This window comes from Chrysoperla carnea, chromosome 2 (assembly GCF_905475395.1).
Source record: "Chrysoperla carnea chromosome 2, inChrCarn1.1, whole genome shotgun sequence".
Taxonomy (NCBI): domain Eukaryota; kingdom Metazoa; phylum Arthropoda; class Insecta; order Neuroptera; family Chrysopidae; genus Chrysoperla; species Chrysoperla carnea.
In genome coordinates, this window is record NC_058338.1 from 81,750,780 (window position 1) to 81,771,040 (window position 20,261).

Below are 20,261 nucleotides of genomic sequence, written 5' to 3' on the forward strand. Positions count from 1 at the left end.
AACTGATATTCTCATATAATGCGCAAGTGTTGATGCGCAATCGTTTGTTTTTTGACGTCACGTAAATAACAAAAGATATTCACTTTGATATTCCTATATTAATACATACTATAAAATTTGCACCTAATTAACGCCCTCGTGGGTAAACAGTGATGTTTACAAAAAAATGTTTCAAACAAAAGTTTTATATTTTTTTATAAGCAACATTTTTTACATTTAAACTTTTGTTCTATCTCTAACGGTTTACAAGATGGGTCCTACGGACCCATGATCCAATTGACCCATGTTGCTCATTTACGAACTTGACCTCACTTTTTACGTCCTAAGCACGCTGTAAAAATTTCAGCTTAATATCTCTTTTCGTTTTTGAGTAATCGTGACCACAGACGGACGGCCGGACGGCCAGACGGACGGACGGACAACCGGAAATGGATTAATTAGGTGATTTTATGAACACCTATACCAATTTTTTTTTTGTAGCATCAATATTTTTAGGCGTTACAAACTTGGGACTAAACTTATAATACTATGTATATTTCATATATACATGGTATAAAAATTACTGCAGTAAATTCAAGACAAAACCCAGTTATTGGCATTTTACTTTTAACTTCCAAAAGGCTTTTTGTGTGAATTATAAACATTTGCTATCATTAGCTTACGTTTCTTATAATTCAAATTATAAAACTGTGCTATATTTTAAATTTAAAATAATAAAATTGCGAGATTCTTTTTATTACAATAAAAAAAAATGGATGGGAAAATTTACAAATTTAAATAATAAAAATAATTTAACTACGATTTTGTAAGTTTTATTTTGTTTTCAACTTCTTCTATTATTTTAGGTGCTGCTTTTAATAAATCTTCAGTAGTCATACCAAAACCATTTTCGGCCCAGTGTAATTTTAATTGTTTGATAATTTCACCAACCATACGTCCGGCTTTAAGATTATACTCATTCATTAATACTTTGCCACTGAGTGGAAATTTTGGTATTTCCCATTTTTCTAATTCTTCTAATAATTTTGTATCATTTCGATATTTTAATACTTCTTGTACCCACTCTTTTGTATCTTTAGGTTTGTTAAATGATAATATTAATTTTTGATAAGGTCTGTAAAAAGAAATATAATAATCAACATACGTACTAAAATTATATTTGCCTGAAATCGTATTATTCTAAAATTGATAATAAAATTTAAGAATTGATGAGAGGCCTTCCATATTCACCGATGTATCGACAACTTCGTGTTTCTCTCAATCATCAATCAATTTTATTGAAAGACAGATCTTTGCTGTGCATTTGCCATCATACTTCTGTATGTTAGGACATGTTACATATTCATGACTTTGCTTTGTTGAATTCAATATTTAAGACCACATTATAAACTAATAGCCCTGGAGCCCCTGGCAGTAAAAATAGAATCAATACTATTTAACGATAGGTACAATATGGACTTGGTGTTCAAGGTTTATCTTAGCAGAAATATTTCCGAGGGTTAAAGTTATATTATAAACTGATGTGACAGATATTTTGGTCAAGTTTTGAGCTGTCACACCGAGATATTCCGAAGGTAAAATTCAAAACGAACAAATTAAAAAAATAATACTAATTCGGCGATAAGGGTAAAATTTTATTGGCTTTAAATATTAAAAATCGGTGTGACAGACCTTTCTGGCACGATAAGATCTGTCACACATATCGTGCCAGAAAAAAGATAAAATTTACAATAAAATGGTCTCTTACAAATTAAATTCCATGAAAGTACAAAATACTTGTAATTATTAAAAATATAAAAATTAATAAAAAATATTTCTGCCAGGATAAACCCTGGCACACCTAGTCTATATTGTAGCTATCATTAAATAGCATTAAGTTATATGCGAAATTTCGAAATCCGTGTAAGTGCAGTCTTACTGTTACGAGCTCCCCGCTTATAGACCATTGATTTTTCTGGGTGTTCATCACCGGAAAACGATTAAAGTTATCAAGATAGGATTTTCTTATTTTTTTGTAATAATTAACTGATTTAGAATCCTTAATTTTATTAAAATAGGACATCAATTTATTAGATAGATTTAGAGCCAATGAAATTTAAATAAATTATCTACTAAACAAGAGCAAAATATTGTAAAAGTGTCAATTTAGTGGAATCCACAAGGTTCTCGATGAAGAGGATCCAGTTAACAATCGAACTATCGAGCAAGAGGCGAAAAAACACAATAATGTCTTGGAATGAAGTAAAAAATGTTGCTAGTTACCGATTTCTTTGGCGTCGTGTAGTGCAAGCGCTATGCTCCTGATCGGGGAATACAGGATTCAAAGGCTAAAAGTAAAAGACTAATACATCTACACAGGATTCTGGATCATAGGGCGACGGATAGAAGGCATAGAGAAAACACTTTCCACCTGCTTTTTTCGAATATGGGTACGAATTCGAGGCAATTTAGTTATTACTTACAGTAATGGTTTCACATCTACTTTCTCATCATGTCTATGCTGAGTTATAAAAATTGCTAAATCTCTTTCATAAGCACTGAATTTTAATCGTTCATACAATTTTACAGCATCATTTGTATCATGGAGTAAAGCTGTTAAAAGTGTGATTGGATGCATTTTATTATTTTGACATCGTTTCCATACGATATCAAATTCATTTTCATTTGGATTTTCTGGTAAACCTAGAAATTTAAAATTTTATTTAATAAGCATTGAAACTGGTAATCTACCCATCATTCAAAAACTTGAGTTACGTACCTATATATCTTGCTATGCCAACATGAAGCATTGTTTTCATTAATTCACCAGCAAAATTTCCTTCCAATATTTTTTTCAGTTCTGACCAAATTCGTTCACCCGAAATTCGTTCTAATCCATTAATATTTTCACTAATTGTATGTAATGTGCTGTCTTCATGATTATCCGGTCGTGATGCAATTCTCCCATAAAACCTAGATTAACTACATATTATGTAAAAAACTTAATAATAAGTAGGAAGTTAGGGGCACAGTGAAACACGAGACAAAATGGAACAACCGCAATATTTATACCTCATTCCATTACCCCTTGTTCCACTGTACCTAAATGCATGTATAATTTATAATATAAATAATAAATAAATAGAAATAATTTTAACGTAATCCTTCATTTTCGTATTTTTAATACAAAATGAAATTTTTTCAAATCTATAAAAAAGCGAACCGTATATAGAAAGCCATAAGAAAAAGTTCAGAGTTTCTCCGCTAAGATTTCTTTCACGACGGAAGGACTAAGTAGTTTTGATCAGAACATTATTTACCCAGGTCCCTGATAATAGGATTAATTTTGCCTTACAAGTGAGATAGCTGAATCATGAATCGTCAAAAATTTGTGTAGCCGTGCCACATGGTTATATGTAACTTGATTAGGTGGGATTTTCGAAGCTACAATTTTATTGGAAATATCACGAAGAATTTTGCTAGGGGAGTTACAAGCTACGCCTAGAGCGGCGTATAAAACTACCTATCCAGTCTCAGCGAAAAATTGCCGCTACATTTCCTTTCGTCATTTCCCACTAGAAAAATCCAATTCCTAAATCAACTTGCTATTTAATGCCAGGTAGTTCAATTTCTTGAAGCATTTACTGACAATTTTCGATCGGATTCTTAAAGCTTAAATGATTCTAAAATTTTTTAATGTAAAAATTCGGGTACAGCCTAATAAAGCAAGAATTTTTGTTAGGAACTCCGTCAAGTAATGTCGAGAGTACTGTCACTTTTAGATCCATAAATTCTTGCTTCTTGGTACAGGCAAGTTCCAAAAGGCTAAAGTCTATATATTTAAAAATTATATTCTTCACGAGAAGATGGGTAATCCTTAATTTATCGTCGAAGCAGTAAACTGGTAGAATTATGAAGTAATTAAATGCTGCTTTATTCAAGGGAGGATTCAATTTTCGAATTGGATTATGGTGACCGGCAGTTACAGTTATAAACATCCATCTCGATAAATTAACCCAGAATATGCGGTAAAAACGTTAAAAAAATGACGGGAAACACTGGATGTGGCCGTAAAAACCATCCATAATGGCCTTAAAGAATTCATTTCCACAAGTCTCAGTCTCTAGTCTGTTCAATGTATCCTCCCTTGTTTGGAACTTAATACTTAGATTTCTAAAAATAAGTACCTAAAATAGCGTAAAATTCGTAAATAATCTTCTTTTATTCGAGTATCTGGATCCCCAACAAAAGCGACCCGTTTCTTTTTTAAGTCATCATATCCATAAAAATAATCATAAACTGAACCATCCAAACCTAGTATTAAAAATTCAAATTTAGGGCTAAGTTTTAAACGAATAGAATACACAAAAATACCTAAATACATTGAATTAATAGTTAAATCTCTTCGATTCGCATCTAACATCCAGTCAGTTGTGTAAACAACATCTGCATGTCTTCCATCTGTAACAACATCTATCCGCAATGTTGTTACTTCGAAATTTTCTTTATCATTTATTCTGGGTGTAATTGTGCCATGTTTTTCTCCTTTATCATTAATCATACGAATTTCTTCAGCCGTAAACATTTCTTTCATTTGTTCTGGTGTAGCCGTAGTGGCAAAATCTAAATCTTTTGGCTGTTTTTCCATCAATATGTCTCTAAACATTGAATTTTTGAAATAAATATATATTAACAGGTCTGACTTCGGTGAACATTTTGACAATTCAAGTACAGAAATTTAAGAGGGACACGAGAAGACTAGTCTTTCTTTGGTTTCTTTTTTTTGAAGCACTTGCAGGGTGCAGTTTCTTTTTTTTGGGTACGAAGTTGTTTATTTTATATTTTACGGGAAAAGCGGAAATTTCAATCTTCCAAACGCCTTGTCCAATATTGAAGTGTCTGTTGACACCATCTAAAGACCTTTTTGGTTAATCCTGTGATTGTGTTCATTCACTCCACGATCCACGGGGATTTGCGTTTAATTTCGAGTTATCCGGGTCTCTAATTACATTAGTCCGTGGATAGTGTCAGTAGCAGCACCGGTTCAGTAAAAGAACCGATGCTGCTCAGAAATGTTTGTAAAATAGCTTATTCTTGTGAAAATAAAAGTTTCTAATCTACAAATAGCTTTACGGCTGAGGACGCAACCTTAACTGACACTCGAATTTCGATCTTTGATATGAGTAATCGAAATATACACTGGTGATTGGTCGCAGCATACAAAGAATCATATAAAACAAAGAAGTTTCTCGAATTATTACACGAATCACGGCGTTAGAATAACAAAAGTAACAACACAAATACAAAAAAAGAGCAGGTAAAGAAGGTACTATCGGAACATGCAAAATCACGATAAAAAAGGTTTACTATGTCCATATTCTTTGATATAATGATTTCAGAATTATTGCTAAGTAAAGTTTATTTACCTCACAGCTCCGCCAGCAACTCGAATTTCATATCCATGCTTATTGAAAATTTTTATTAAACTCTCTAATTCTGGTGTAAATATTGATTTAAATTCAGGACTTTCTAATTTCATAATAATTGGATTCTCACGAAGTTTTGGCATATCTAATTTAAACTTTTTTATATATTCTGTATGTTTAAGGTTTGTACTAAATAATCTATTAAATGTCTGCAAAGAATTAAATAAAAATTTCAAAATATCAATTTTATTAATCCTTGTTCCTTATTCCTATCTTTACCGTTCTAATTGATAAATTTACATAACATGTAATAATCCTCCCGATATTGACCATGTTTTGAAAAATAAATATATTTTTGAGGTTAAGTTGTCTAACCAAAACCCTGAAAAATTCCTTGAAATAATTCGTCATTGATTACTGAAGATGAGCAAATCCGAATATGAACACGAAATATCGCTATTTGTTCCCAGTAATGTCATTAAATCATAAAAATTTTTTGTCATAATCCAAACTATTCCAGAAAAAATCACATGTTAGTAAACAAAAAACAGTGTTCAAATTTAGATTATTTTTAGACACGTCATAAATAAGAAAACGTAAATTTTAATAATATTAACGTCATAAAATAGCTAACTCATGTTAAAATAAAACCCATATCATTTTTAAATGATATTGTGCAATATTTTTTAATGATTTTCACGGAAGTTATTACTTATTTTTCTATTTTCTAACAAAACATGTTTTGGCAATGAAAAACTTAATTTCTTGAGAAAATGCCGTTTATGTTTTACAAAATAATAATTCTCATATTTTTTAATTAATTTTTAATTCTCAAGCCTTTATAAATAGAAAATTTTGAATTTGAATGTATTCTAATAACTTATGCTTTAAGAAAAATTATTCTAGTAATATTTCTGAGGATTAGCCTAAAAAGAATGTCTGATTTCTGTGACATAAGCTGAAATAATATGAAATTCAAGAAAATATCGAATACTTCTAAGGCTATGTAGATACAAAATTTAGATTTTGTCTCTGATCCTAGGATCTTACTCTTTTTCCTAACAATAAATTATTTCAATTATATATTCACTTGTGGATTACTAATTGAAATGTTTCGAATCACAAACTGATAAAGAAAAACCCAATTTCGAGTAGATTCTTGAATGTATACATAGTATAATCCTTTTATTTTAAAGATTTTGTAATGCCCTTAAAATTTATAATCATCATATTTTTTTTGAAAATATAATAAACAGTTACATCTTCTTGACCTAATTAAATTAATTGAATCTAATCAATATGAATTAAAAACTACGTGGCCATTTTTTCTAAATTAAATTGCGTTTTAGATTTTTAGTAAATAATACTATGTAGAAAAATTTGTTAGTAGATATAAATTATGTTTTTATATTAAAAAACAAATTGCGTTCAAAATGAAATTGTGAAATTTGAACGAAAATTTGTTTTGTCCTGTCATATCTTTGTTCTTTCAAGTCTTTGACCTTTGATCATAAATTTGTCATATTTAAAATACAGACAAAATACAAATATTATTGTTTTTTTTCTAAATCTAATTTTGTGAAAGATTAAATAGGTTTATAGTACCTAATGTCAAAATTATAAAATTTGTGTAATTTATGCTTGACTCAAATTGAAATTTTTAGATATTATATATTTTAATCTGTGGCTTAAACATCTAATAACCACATTGAAGAAATGTTGGAAATCCAGAAAATTTAAGTAATGCGTTATTAAAAATCCCCATTTACTGGAAAGCTTCCACATAGATAAATATTAAAATTATGGTTTCCAAATGCTTTTTAAGACTAATAGAAACGAATGTTCTTTCCTTATATGTTCAAAATCTTTTGATTTCGAATTACTTTTAGACTTTTTTTTATAAATTTTCTTTCTTAAAATTCCATAGAAAAAAAATTTTGTATCGCCAGGAAATAAGAAGTTTACTAGACTCCATTCTATTTATTGTTAGCTAATCAATATTAAAAAGAATATAGCATAATATTTTGTTAAATTTCTATATTTTGAAATTAAAACAGAAAAATGATTGCATCATATTGACAAAAGTGTCCATTTTGCTTTATAATTAATTTTAAACCTTGAAACCATCTGAAATCATGAAAATGCCAGCAAATTGTATAATGAGAGAAAAATAATTGGATTTAAATAAAGATTTAAAAGTAATTTTTCCAGAAAATTATGGGTTTTCTTTGTTATGAATCATAACAAAACCAAATCAATAACAAAAACACCAATCACCTGATCAGCGAGGGGAACAGATGTTTCTAGTATGTTTTGTAAAAAAAACGAGATTAAAAAAAATGACGTATTTTTTAAAATTATTAAATAAATAAATGAATTGATATTTTATTTATCTGAAAATATTCAAAAAAATAATTTAATTTATAATTTTAATTTAAAAATAACGAGATAATTTTAGTTTTAGTTTAATTTCAATTATTTTTATTTTTAATTAGGGGATTCGAGATTAAAAATTGTCTAGTGGGGGAAACATTGACAAATAAAGTTTATATATTCGACTGCATTGCGTTAGGAAAATTCAGTCTACGAGACAATTATAAAGTGGTGAACTTAATAAAATTACAGAGAGAAAGATTTATTATATCTTGACTGCTGTTTATATAAATAAATATTAAAGTGAGTTTATTTTATTGTTTAATATTTTTATTTAGTTTTAAACATGCTTTGATCAATTTTGTATAATAATTAATTGTTTTGAAATAAAAATAAATACAAAATTTTGAGTTGATGTGAAATATTCATATTCTGTAACATTTTTCTTAACATTGTAATTAATTTTTTGTGTAGTAATTTGGTTTTTTTTATAATTTTAATCCAATAAGTTTTCAATTTGAGGACGAAATGTATATAAATTCTTTGTTCTTTGTTCATGGCTGTCTAAACAAAATGGCTGTTGTTTTAATATTAGATGACGCCATATTTGTCAAGTCATTATTCTAGAAACAAAATTGATTTTTAATTACACAATTATTATTAATAGTTTATATTAACTGAATTTATTTTTTTTATCTTTTAGAATGCAGATTTTTGTGAAGACATTGACTGGTAAAACAATTACATTGGAAGTTGAACCATCAGATACAATTGAAAATGTAAAAGCTAAAATCCAAGATAAAGAAGGAATTCCACCAGATCAACAACGTTTGATTTTTGCTGGTAAACAATTAGAAGATGGGCGTACATTATCTGATTACAACATCCAAAAGGAATCAACACTCCATTTAGTTTTACGTTTACGAGGTGGTATGCAAATTTTTGTTAAAACCTTGACTGGTAAAACTATCACTTTGGAAGTTGAACCATCAGATACTATCGAAAATGTAAAAGCTAAAATCCAAGACAAAGAAGGTATCCCTCCAGATCAGCAACGTTTGATCTTCGCTGGTAAACAATTGGAAGATGGTCGTACATTATCCGATTATAACATTCAAAAAGAATCTACCTTGCATTTAGTACTCCGTCTTCGAGGTGGTATGCAAATTTTCGTTAAGACATTAACCGGAAAAACAATCACCTTAGAAGTTGAACCATCTGATACCATTGAAAATGTAAAAGCCAAAATTCAAGACAAAGAAGGTATTCCACCAGATCAACAACGTTTGATTTTCGCTGGTAAACAGTTGGAGGATGGCCGTACACTCTCCGATTATAACATTCAAAAAGAATCAACCCTTCATTTGGTACTTCGTCTTCGTGGTGGTATGCAAATTTTCGTCAAAACCTTGACTGGAAAAACAATTACATTGGAAGTTGAACCATCAGACACAATTGAAAACGTCAAAGCCAAAATTCAAGATAAAGAAGGTATTCCACCAGATCAACAACGTCTCATTTTTGCGGGTAAACAATTAGAAGATGGCCGAACTCTATCTGATTACAACATTCAAAAGGAATCTACCTTGCATTTAGTACTCCGTCTTCGAGGTGGTATGCAAATATTCGTCAAAACTCTAACCGGAAAAACAATTACACTAGAAGTTGAACCATCCGATACCATCGAAAACGTTAAAGCCAAAATTCAAGACAAAGAAGGTATTCCACCAGACCAACAACGTTTGATCTTCGCCGGTAAACAGTTGGAAGATGGGCGAACCTTGTCCGATTACAACATCCAAAAAGAATCAACTCTTCATTTGGTTCTTCGTCTCCGTGGTGGAATGCAAATTTTTGTCAAAACCCTAACTGGAAAAACTATCACATTGGAAGTTGAACCATCTGATACCATCGAAAATGTGAAAGCTAAAATCCAGGACAAAGAAGGTATTCCACCAGATCAACAACGTTTGATCTTTGCCGGTAAACAATTGGAAGATGGTCGTACATTATCTGATTACAACATTCAAAAAGAGTCTACCTTGCATTTAGTACTCCGTCTTCGGGGTGGTATGCAAATTTTCGTTAAGACATTAACCGGTAAAACTATAACATTGGAAGTTGAACCATCTGATACCATTGAAAATGTCAAAGCTAAGATTCAAGATAAAGAAGGTATTCCTCCAGATCAACAACGTTTAATTTTCGCCGGTAAACAATTAGAAGATGGCCGAACTCTATCTGATTACAACATTCAAAAAGAATCAACCTTACATTTAGTATTACGTCTTCGAGGTGGTATGCAAATATTCGTCAAAACTTTAACTGGAAAAACAATTACACTAGAAGTTGAACCATCCGATACCATCGAAAACGTTAAAGCTAAAATCCAAGACAAAGAAGGTATTCCACCAGACCAACAACGTTTGATTTTCGCCGGTAAACAATTGGAAGACGGCCGTACATTATCTGATTACAACATCCAAAAAGAATCCACTCTTCATTTAGTATTACGTCTTCGTGGTGGTATGCAAATTTTCGTCAAAACTTTAACTGGGAAAACTATCACCTTGGAAGTCGAACCTTCAGATACCATTGAAAATGTAAAAGCTAAAATTCAAGATAAGGAAGGAATTCCACCAGATCAACAACGTTTGATCTTCGCCGGTAAACAATTGGAAGATGGCCGTACATTATCTGATTACAATATCCAAAAAGAATCAACTCTTCATTTAGTATTACGTCTTCGTGGTGGTATGCAAATTTTCGTCAAAACTTTGACCGGAAAAACAATCACCTTGGAAGTTGAGCCATCTGACACCATCGAAAATGTAAAAGCCAAAATCCAAGACAAAGAAGGTATTCCACCAGATCAACAACGTTTGATTTTCGCCGGTAAACAATTAGAAGATGGCCGAACTCTATCTGATTACAACATTCAAAAAGAATCAACCTTACATTTAGTATTACGTCTTCGTGGTGGTATGCAAATTTTCGTCAAAACTTTAACTGGAAAAACTATCACCTTGGAAGTCGAACCTTCAGATACCATTGAAAATGTAAAAGCTAAAATTCAAGATAAAGAAGGAATTCCACCAGATCAACAACGTTTGATCTTCGCCGGCAAACAATTAGAAGATGGTCGAACTCTGTCTGATTACAACATCCAAAAAGAGTCTACCTTGCATTTAGTACTCCGTCTTCGAGGTGGTATGCAAATTTTTGTCAAAACATTAACCGGTAAAACAATCACCTTGGAAGTTGAACCTTCAGACACAATTGAAAACGTCAAAGCTAAAATCCAAGACAAAGAAGGTATTCCACCAGATCAGCAACGTTTGATTTTCGCCGGTAAACAATTAGAAGATGGCCGAACTCTATCTGATTACAACATTCAAAAAGAATCAACCTTACATTTAGTATTACGTCTCCGAGGTGGTATGCAAATTTTCGTTAAAACTTTGACCGGAAAAACAATCACCTTGGAAGTTGAACCATCTGATACCATTGAAAATGTAAAAGCCAAAATTCAAGACAAAGAAGGTATTCCACCAGATCAACAACGTTTGATCTTCGCCGGTAAACAGTTGGAAGATGGTCGAACACTTTCCGATTATAACATTCAAAAAGAGTCAACTCTTCATTTAGTTCTGCGTCTACGTGGAGGAAATTAAAGTTCATCAATATTATTATGCATCTGCTTTTATAAATTTTTAGTAAACTGAATTTTTTAAACGATTTTATTTATTTTTTATATATTTTTAAAACTGATACTACTAAATTTTGTTAAGTGAGATTCGTAATAAAATTCTTTTCGACCTTTATTTGCGACTTTTTTCTATCTAATTATCCTCCAATTTTATTTTTCAGATACAAAAAGTATTTTCATAAGCAGAGAGGTTTTGTTCTAGGTTCTTGGGATCCACTTGCGGTTTCCCCTTTTTTGTTTAGTCAATTTTATTTGGGGTTGGGTCAGAGATACCTAAACCCTAGTTGATTTTTAGGTTAAACATATGTTGAAAAATTCTGAATAAACTCATCGATTGGTTAGAAAATGAATCTTAAATCAAGTTAATTTTCCTATAAATGGATGATGACGGGACTCCACTCTCTCATTGTATTTAGCCATTGTGTTCTATAGATTACAAACGATCAGCTAATAATTATATTGTCTGCAGGGCTGGCCATAAGGGGAAATTTCCGGTGAACCAATAGTCAAAAAACGAGAAAATGGGCTGGTCGGTTCAAAATATCGGGAAATTGAATTTTCAATTATATGTTTTACACTTTTGAAGATTCAATTTTTTTGTACTCGAATATTGAATGTAGGGTCAAAAAATACGTCTGCCAAAGATTGAAGTGCGTTGGCGCTTAATTCTTTGCTAGACGAAATCTCTAAATTTTGACCTTTAACACCGATTTCGATGAAAATTTGCTATTAAGCTTTGACCACCCTCTAGATCAAAAGTTCAATGATGCCTGGTGGTACTTTTACCCAGGGTAAATTTTTTTGCTTTTTGAGCCGAATCTTGTATGAGTTCCTGGTTCTTTTTTATAGATAACAGGTAGCGAGAGCATTGGATGAGTTTATAAGAAACCCTAGATAAAATTTTTAATAATATATTCATGTATTTTTTTTATACCATGTATATATGAAATATACATAGTATATTAAGTTTAGTCCCAAGATTGTAACGCTTAAAAATAATGATGCTAGGAAAAAAATTTTGTCATAGGTGTTTACTAAATCACCTAATTAGTCCATTTCCGGTTGTCCGTCCGTCTGTGGACACGATAACTCAAAAACGAAAAAAGATATCGAGCTGAAATCCTTACAGCGTACTCAGGACGTAAAAAGTAGGTCAAGTTCGTAAATGAGCATCATAGGTCAATTGGGTCTTGGGTCCGTAAGACCCATCTTGTAAACCGTTGGAGATAGAACAAAAGTGTAAATGTAAAAAATGTTTCTTATAAAAAAATAAACAACTTTTGTTTGAAACATTTTTTCGTAAACATCACTGTTTACCCGTGAGGGTGCCAATTAGGCGGAAATTTTATAGTATGCACTATACTTGAATATCAGTATGTATGTGTTATGTGATAAAGAAATCAACACTGTCTATGCATGGTATTCCAACAATTAACTCAGTCAATTGTTTGTTTTCACTTGTTATATTTTTAATTCTTTTTTACACCGTTATAACAAAGTAAAAAATATAAATACTGCTTAAAAATGCTGTAATTAAGTGTAAAAAATATTTAAAATACATTATAATTTTGAAATATTTAAACGCAGTTTTTTGGCGTTCTCTGTAGATGACGTATAAGTACGTGATCTGTCAATTGGTGACAGTTCAATGTATAATTTACACTTAAAAAAATGAATTTACAACACAGAATTTACACTCGTTATTATTAAGTTTTGTAATAAAAAGCCGTAGAATAGTATAATTTAATGAAATACCATATAAAATGTAAGTAATTAATATCATAGGTACAGTATGTCAACAAATTTGACAAGCCCGTACTTTGATATCACGTATAAAAATTTGAATTTCCGTTTTAGAAATTTTTAAATGCGTTCACTGAATTAGTACTTTTATTAATTAATTTTAATTGTAATTAAAAAAATATTAATTACTAAAGTAATGGTTTAATTGAAATGTCCAGTCATTAAAGTTACGGAAGAAAAATATTTGAACTAAATTTAAATTTCATGAATATTCCGTATTGATTATGAAAAAATTGATTGATCTTTTTAATAATTGATTATGAAAAAACGACAAAAATCGAATCATTCTATTTCAAAAACATGGTCCAGTTTAAAATTCCATTAATTTGACTGTGGTAATTATGTGTGAGAGGATTTAATGGTGACAGGAAATAAAAACAAGTTAAATATTATTGTAAAACATTTATTTCATTATATTTATCACATTCTAATTTAATTTTTTGCATTAAATATGGAATTTTTTCAAAATCTAGTAATTTATTCCATTTCATTATAGAAATAGGAATTGTCCGAATTCCTCTTGCCTCTAACAAATTTACCATAAACGAATAATTGCCTTTTAAACGATGTGAATTTATTGCATAACAATTTGACGGGAATGTAATTATTGCTACCCTGCAAATTGTTCAATAGAAAATTATTAAAAATTTGTCGAAAATATTTTTTCCAATAATCGAAACTTACATTTGATTGTCATTTGAACATTCAATGTCTTCTAAATTAGTTTGTACATTCGCTTCATCATTTTGATTTATTGCAATTGGAAAACCTCCTCGACGTACAACCATTATATGATCTAAAATACATAATTTGAAAATTCATATGATCTAAAATACATTAATTTCCTTTTTTGCTTTCTAACACTGAACTTTTGATATATCGGTTAAAAAACAAATCTGGTTCATTTTGAGATGGTTTCTTTATTTAGATATCGACTCAAATAACATCGTCCTCGTATACGATTTTGGGCGATACGAAACTATCCGCCACATCGTAAAAACGACAAAATTTTGCTTATAAATTTGATTAAATTTTGGTAGAAGGGATAATTTTGATCCAAAAAATACAATTATCAGGTTCATTTAACGATATTGTGAATAGTTTTTGAAATGTTGCCAGAAATTTGGTTTGAAAAGCATTTATTTCGGAAAAATTCTAGTAATATACAAAATAATTAAATTCATCTTATAGTCGTTTTAGGTTTCTAAAATATTAGAAAAGTGTTTCAAGAGGGTGTAGAGTACAGAAGTCTTCTCTCGTGTCGATATTAAAAATTACCCAACATAATTCTTTAAAAAATGCCCGTCTAATTTTGTTAACTTACCAATTGCATATCCTAAATTAGCATTAACATTAGTTTTAAAATAATTATAGCCCCCTAAAGCAACTGATAATGCATTTTTCAATGGAAATTCGTTTCTGGGTGGTATTCGTTCTAAAGCTGCATTAATAATGGTATTCGATGGCACTAAATCTGTATGATCTTTGTTTAAATGAACAAGTGCTTGCGATAACAATAATAAATTTTGGCATTGCGTTAAATTCCCTGAAAATAAATTTTAAAATTATGATACAGTTCATTAAGGATTTCATCTAAATTATCCCTGACTACTTTATTACCTTTATTGACAGTTCGTTGAAGATATTCATCTTCTAATGAAGTTTCTAATACTTTTCGATTATAAAAATCCAATACAGCCAATTCAAGTGTAAAATTGATACCAGCAATTTCTTTCCTTTCTTTACTATCAATATACTTTTGAATTATCTCTTTAACATTTGGCAGTGATTTTAAATTTATATAATCAGCACGAACAATTGAACTAATAAATGTTTTCATGAAAACTGTTTTATTATTTAATAATAGAGTTGGGTCATTTAAATATAAATTAGTGAAGTAGTCGATAAGCGGCATATGTACATGGTCCTGGAAAAGGAGTTAAATAAGTTAAATACAATTAAAAGAAAATCAGTCAATTTTAATTTTTTTTGATGAGTCATTTACCAAAAAAGTGGCAGGTCCGTGCTTCAGGAATCACCCAAAGGGGAGAGAGGTAGCCCTGGTGGAAAAAATATTTAAAGAAAGAATAAGAAATTCTGAAAAAGTCTTAGGAATTTTGAATTTCTCAACGTTTTCGGACTAGTCTAATTCAGAGTTATTCAGAGTTCTTAATACTTTATTAAAGTTTCTAAGACTCTTTCAGAGTTTCCTAAGACTCATTCAGACTTATTCTTTTTTCAAATATTTTTTCCACCAAGGAGATTTTCAAGCTTTTGTCCATCATGGTAGGTCAAATAAAAACAAGAAACTTTTTTCGAGTAAGAGAACATTTAATTATGTCAAAATGTGATATCCGTCACTATTTTTTAATTATAAGTTAATTTTTCGAGGTATATCGAGGCTAAGCCGTTTAGCCGATCTAAGGTCTTCAGATATTGTGGACCTCCCTGGTGGAAAAAATATTTGAATTAATAATAAGTCTTAATAAGTCTCCGGAAACTCTGAAAAAGTCTTAGAAACTTTAAAAAAGTATTAAGAACTCTGAATAACTCTGAATTAGACTAGTCCGAAAACGTTGAGAAATTCAAAGTTCCTAAGACTTTTTCAGAATTTTTTATTCTTTCTTCAAATATTTTTTCCACCAGGGCTAAGGTATTTTTTGAGACGACGCAAAGTTGAAAAGGAACGTTCATTTGTCGCTGTTGTCACAGGTAAAACTGCCGGTACGCGAAGCATTTGGTAGACAACTGGAAACGCATTTTCATTGCAAATATCGAATTTTTCGAGTAAATTTTTGACTTCATGTTCGGGAATGCGTTTCCCCCAAAGTTTAACTTAGTCGACCCAGATGTCACGAGAATCATCGTACAAAATTGAAGAATGTGGTTCAAAAAGTCGAGCACAAGAGTCTTCAATGAAAAATTTCATCTTGTTGAGAAAGATATAAGCAAAATTTGATAAAATTTTGCGATGATTCAAAAATCATTCCTGTAAATGTGTTAGAAACCAATCTGTGAACGGTATGAAGATTGTGATCTGGAAATAATCTTCAACTGAATCAGTCTGTACATCCGAGCAGAGAGTCCGTTTTGACGTGAGCCTTGGCTTCCGCTTTTTCATGTCGTATTTATCGCAAATTTCGCTTATGCTATGTAAGTATGTGTGTTTATATTTTAACTATAAAATCGTTGTCCATTTTGTTTAAGCATCCCGCCAAAAACTACTAAAGATACCGAAATTCAATTATAGCTATATTTAATGACAAAAAGGCTACAAGGCAATTATCCAAAACTGATCTTATTTTTAATTGTAAATACCACGCTCGGATTCACCTTGATAAATACAAAACTGTGTTCTACCCTTCCTTCCTGTTCCACTATACCCTTTGAATCATTTGAGCTTATTTAAAAAAATAGCAGAAGGATTTGACTTCTGCAGATTTCAATTCGGAGCTCTATCAGTTTTCTTTTAGCATGATTCTGACATTGACAGAAGAGGTGAATCATTATTCCTTTCGCTTCCACATTATCACAGCTAATGTCATTTACTGGCTACTTCATTCAGAAGTTGTTTGCAGTTCGCAAAAGTGTACGTAGATATATAATGACACTTGTGTCCAACAACATTGTGCCATTTTTTGCGAACATATTGGCTTTGATATAGCCTAAAACTTGACACGCTTATCAGGTTTATAATGAAACTTGCTAATACCATCTCAGAAGGTGCACAGACCAAGCTAAGGAATTTTATCACCACTTGGATATCAGATATAATCTTTTCACGTAAAAGTAATAGTTCTAATCAAATTGGATCCGATAATCGGAATGATAATTTATATTTGAGTTTTCAAAGTAGAACTCACAGGCCACTTTACCCTCAAGCTTAGATCCGTCAGTATAAAAAATCACAATTTTCGCCCTGATCAAGCTAACTGATCTCCAAAGAAAATTTGCCCGCGATAATCTACTCCTATTAAAATGCCCCTTAAATAATATAATTTTACTTACAAATTGTAAAAGTCGACGTTGTATACCATTTGCAACATTAATATCCAATCGATTATCAATTATATACTCAGCACAACTATTAGCAAATTTCTCATGATAAAACCAAACTGCATTATTACGCGACGAAAATCGTTGTGCTAATTTCGATAATGTTGTATCAACTTCTGTACATTTTAATTGACTTAAATCTTTTGAAATTAAATCTAAACACTTTTTTAATAATTTCTCATATGCAACATCCTCAACTGGTAGATCGCATACAGACCATACAATACTTTTTGCCATGTGAATATTTTGTATATCATGTGATATTAACACATTTATTATATAATCAATATTCTCTTTTGATATTTGATTTTTCGATGCAAATTGTAATAAATGCGATAACTCATTTAGATTTGTCGTATCAATTTTTGTACGTAAATTAATATCTAATACAATTGGTAATGCAATTTTTAATGCATCTACTAATGGATTACTTGTAAATTTATTTAAAATAAATTGTAAAAAAATTATTTGTTGTAATGATAAATTATTGATTTGATGGCGTAATAATTGTAGAAGTATTTGTGTTATTGTACTGTTTGAATTTACACCAACGTATGTTACAGTTTTTAATACTTCTAATAATTCCGTGATTTCTAAGTCGCGTGAACGTTTTCGTAATACTAAACATAGTTTTTCGAAGCTCGGATGTGTTAATATTTGTTCATTTTTTAAATCAGTCCTGAAAATAAAAAAATTGATTGGTATTAAGAAGTTTCACATCATCGGGGGTTGCAAAACATCAAAAATCGATTATTTCTTTGCCTGTAGGTATTAAATCAATACGAGCAATATGTATTACATATTTAATTCACTCGTTTTTTTACTATGATGAAAAACTTTTAAAAAAATTGTGGAATCGTACAGCGATCATTTTAAGCTGAAATAGTCACGAAATAAAGTCTAAATTAATCCAAGGACCCTTTTTATTAATTTTTACACTTCAAATATTGTAAAAGTTTCTAGTGAGAAATCTTTTGTTTATTAAATATTTAAATCCAGTGACGGATTAACCATTAGGCAAATTACAGACCTTCCTAAGGGTCCTACATCGACTGGGAGAAGAGCCGCATACAAGGAGCCGCCAAGTTGATTTACGAAGGCTAAAAGAAAGGAGGGAAAGGCAGATTTTTATGAAAAGGGCCGCACACAAGGGGCCCTAAGGTAATTTACGAAGACTTAAAAAAATTAAAAAGGGAGAGAATTTAAATTTTTATGACAAGGTTCGCCAAGGTGATTCGCCTATAGGGGTCTTGGAGAATTTCATTGCCTATGGGTATCGGCATGAGTTAACCCGACACTGTCTAAATCGCTATAAAAAATCAGCTACTTATAAAAAAACAAATAACTTTATGTCAAAATATAGACAAGTGTCCTATAAATTACTTCATAAATGGGCATTCAGCCAATCGATTACAAATCATAATTGTTTTCTATAATCGAGCCCATTATAAATTAGCGCCTCTACTATGACAAATTGGCAACTATATCCCTTAATTTTAGTTTTTACCGTTTGCTTAAAACATGGATATTTAAAAAAGAAATCGACGTCGAATTATTTATAGATAAAAACAAAATTCTTAAAAATTTGGCGGGGACATCCAAAAAAAATTTACGATTGTTCATACATATTACTTAAATGTAGAAGTAAATTAACTATAGTCATTCTCGTTAATATTATGCTGTAGGCAGGCATCCCAGAGCTTCCCACATGTGAGGCAACTCTTTATTAAAAACTTGCTTGGATATAAACATTATTTAACAAAAGAAAAAGCAATAAAATTTTTATCTTACTTATGAATTTTTTGTAACGAAAATAGTGATCGAAATGCTTGAATTATATGTCGATTGTTCATTATTTTATGATGTAAATCAATTGTGTTCAATATTTGTGTTGAATCTGTACTTTTTTTCAAAGTTTCTAATAAATAATCATTATTTTGTAATTTTGTGGACGATATTAAATCTAAAACCATAAAAATAAAATTCATCAGGTATTAATAAATTATAAAATTATATAAATCAATTAATATTATTTGTTTTAGCTCGAATCGAAGTATGATAGTATCGCATTTAAAACTTCGACTAAAATAATTTTGCCTGAGAGAGAAATTAGCCATCAGTAGGTGTCTCATACATGGTGTCTGAAAATTACTGGATACGATTACTGATCCGCATAGATAATTAGTTATTTATTAAAATAAGTAGCCAATCGGATAAACGCTACGGCGGTAAAAAGGCGTGAAGTGGATATAACAGGAACCGTAGCAGTGAGACCCAAGCATGAGAGATGTAAATTGATTCGCTAAGAATGTAAGCGCAGTGTTAATTACCTCGGTAGATGCAAAAATGGCAGAGGACTTTACGTTTCAAAATTTCTATCTTTATTAGGGTCAATAATTGAGCTCGGTACTTTTGAGCACCCTGTATAGCCATGTGAAGTTTAATTTCTTTTTTAAAATCGGTAATAAGAAATTTTTGAAAAGCAAGAAAAACAGTAAAAATAATAACGCGTAAATTATCTATTTATATCTCAAAATTTTTATTTAATAGAGTATTTACTTATTAGTGAAAAATAAAATTATTTGAACTGATAGACTTTGATTTAACAAAAAGTGATCGATCGTAAATTTAATTTAAGAAAAGTAACCAATTGCAAGCTATAATAAATCAGAAATTCAAAAAATTTCAACATTATATAATAATTTCACCTTTTGTTGTTGAATTACTTCGCCTAAAATTATTTTGAAAATAATTTATCTTAAACAATCTCGCATAATGTTTTGTGATCGTATTCATTATAATGTGTTTATCTAAAAAAAAAATAGAATAAAAGAAAAGTTCAATAAATTATAAGAAAAATATATAAAATAATATTTGGCAACAATCATTTCCAAAAATAATCACAAAGGTTGATG

At 30.2% G+C, this 20,261-nt stretch overlaps 3 protein-coding genes across 3 annotated transcripts; 1 reads left to right on the forward strand and 2 right to left on the reverse strand.

Moving 5' to 3' along the window:
• Positions 1-731: 731 nt before the first annotated feature.
• Positions 732-5,953, reverse strand: LOC123292106 (CCA tRNA nucleotidyltransferase 1, mitochondrial). Its single transcript, XM_044872642.1, has 7 exons — positions 5,685-5,953; positions 5,406-5,614; positions 4,354-4,637; positions 4,167-4,293; positions 2,759-2,952; positions 2,463-2,682; positions 732-1,114 (listed from the first exon to the last, which is right to left on the reverse strand). Exons 1-7 carry the CDS (start codon positions 5,814-5,816, stop codon positions 796-798), a joined length of 1,485 nt encoding a protein of 494 aa, XP_044728577.1. The 5' UTR covers positions 5,817-5,953; the 3' UTR covers positions 732-795.
• Positions 5,954-7,963: 2,010 nt separating this feature from the next.
• LOC123292389 (polyubiquitin-C) lies at positions 7,964-11,602 on the forward strand. The gene is made up of 2 exons (XM_044873024.1): positions 7,964-8,081; positions 8,482-11,602. Exon 2 carries the CDS (start codon positions 8,483-8,485, stop codon positions 11,450-11,452), a length of 2,970 nt encoding a protein of 989 aa, XP_044728959.1. The 5' UTR covers positions 7,964-8,081; position 8,482; the 3' UTR covers positions 11,453-11,602.
• Positions 11,603-13,547: 1,945 nt separating this feature from the next.
• Positions 13,548-19,297, reverse strand: LOC123292981. Its single transcript, XM_044873696.1, has 7 exons — positions 19,138-19,297; positions 17,299-18,025; positions 14,911-15,217; positions 14,615-14,836; positions 13,975-14,086; positions 13,692-13,905; positions 13,548-13,577 (listed from the first exon to the last, which is right to left on the reverse strand). Exons 1-7 carry the CDS (start codon positions 19,197-19,199, stop codon positions 13,548-13,550), a joined length of 1,674 nt encoding a protein of 557 aa, XP_044729631.1. The 5' UTR covers positions 19,200-19,297.
• Positions 19,298-20,261: the final 964 nt, after the last annotated feature.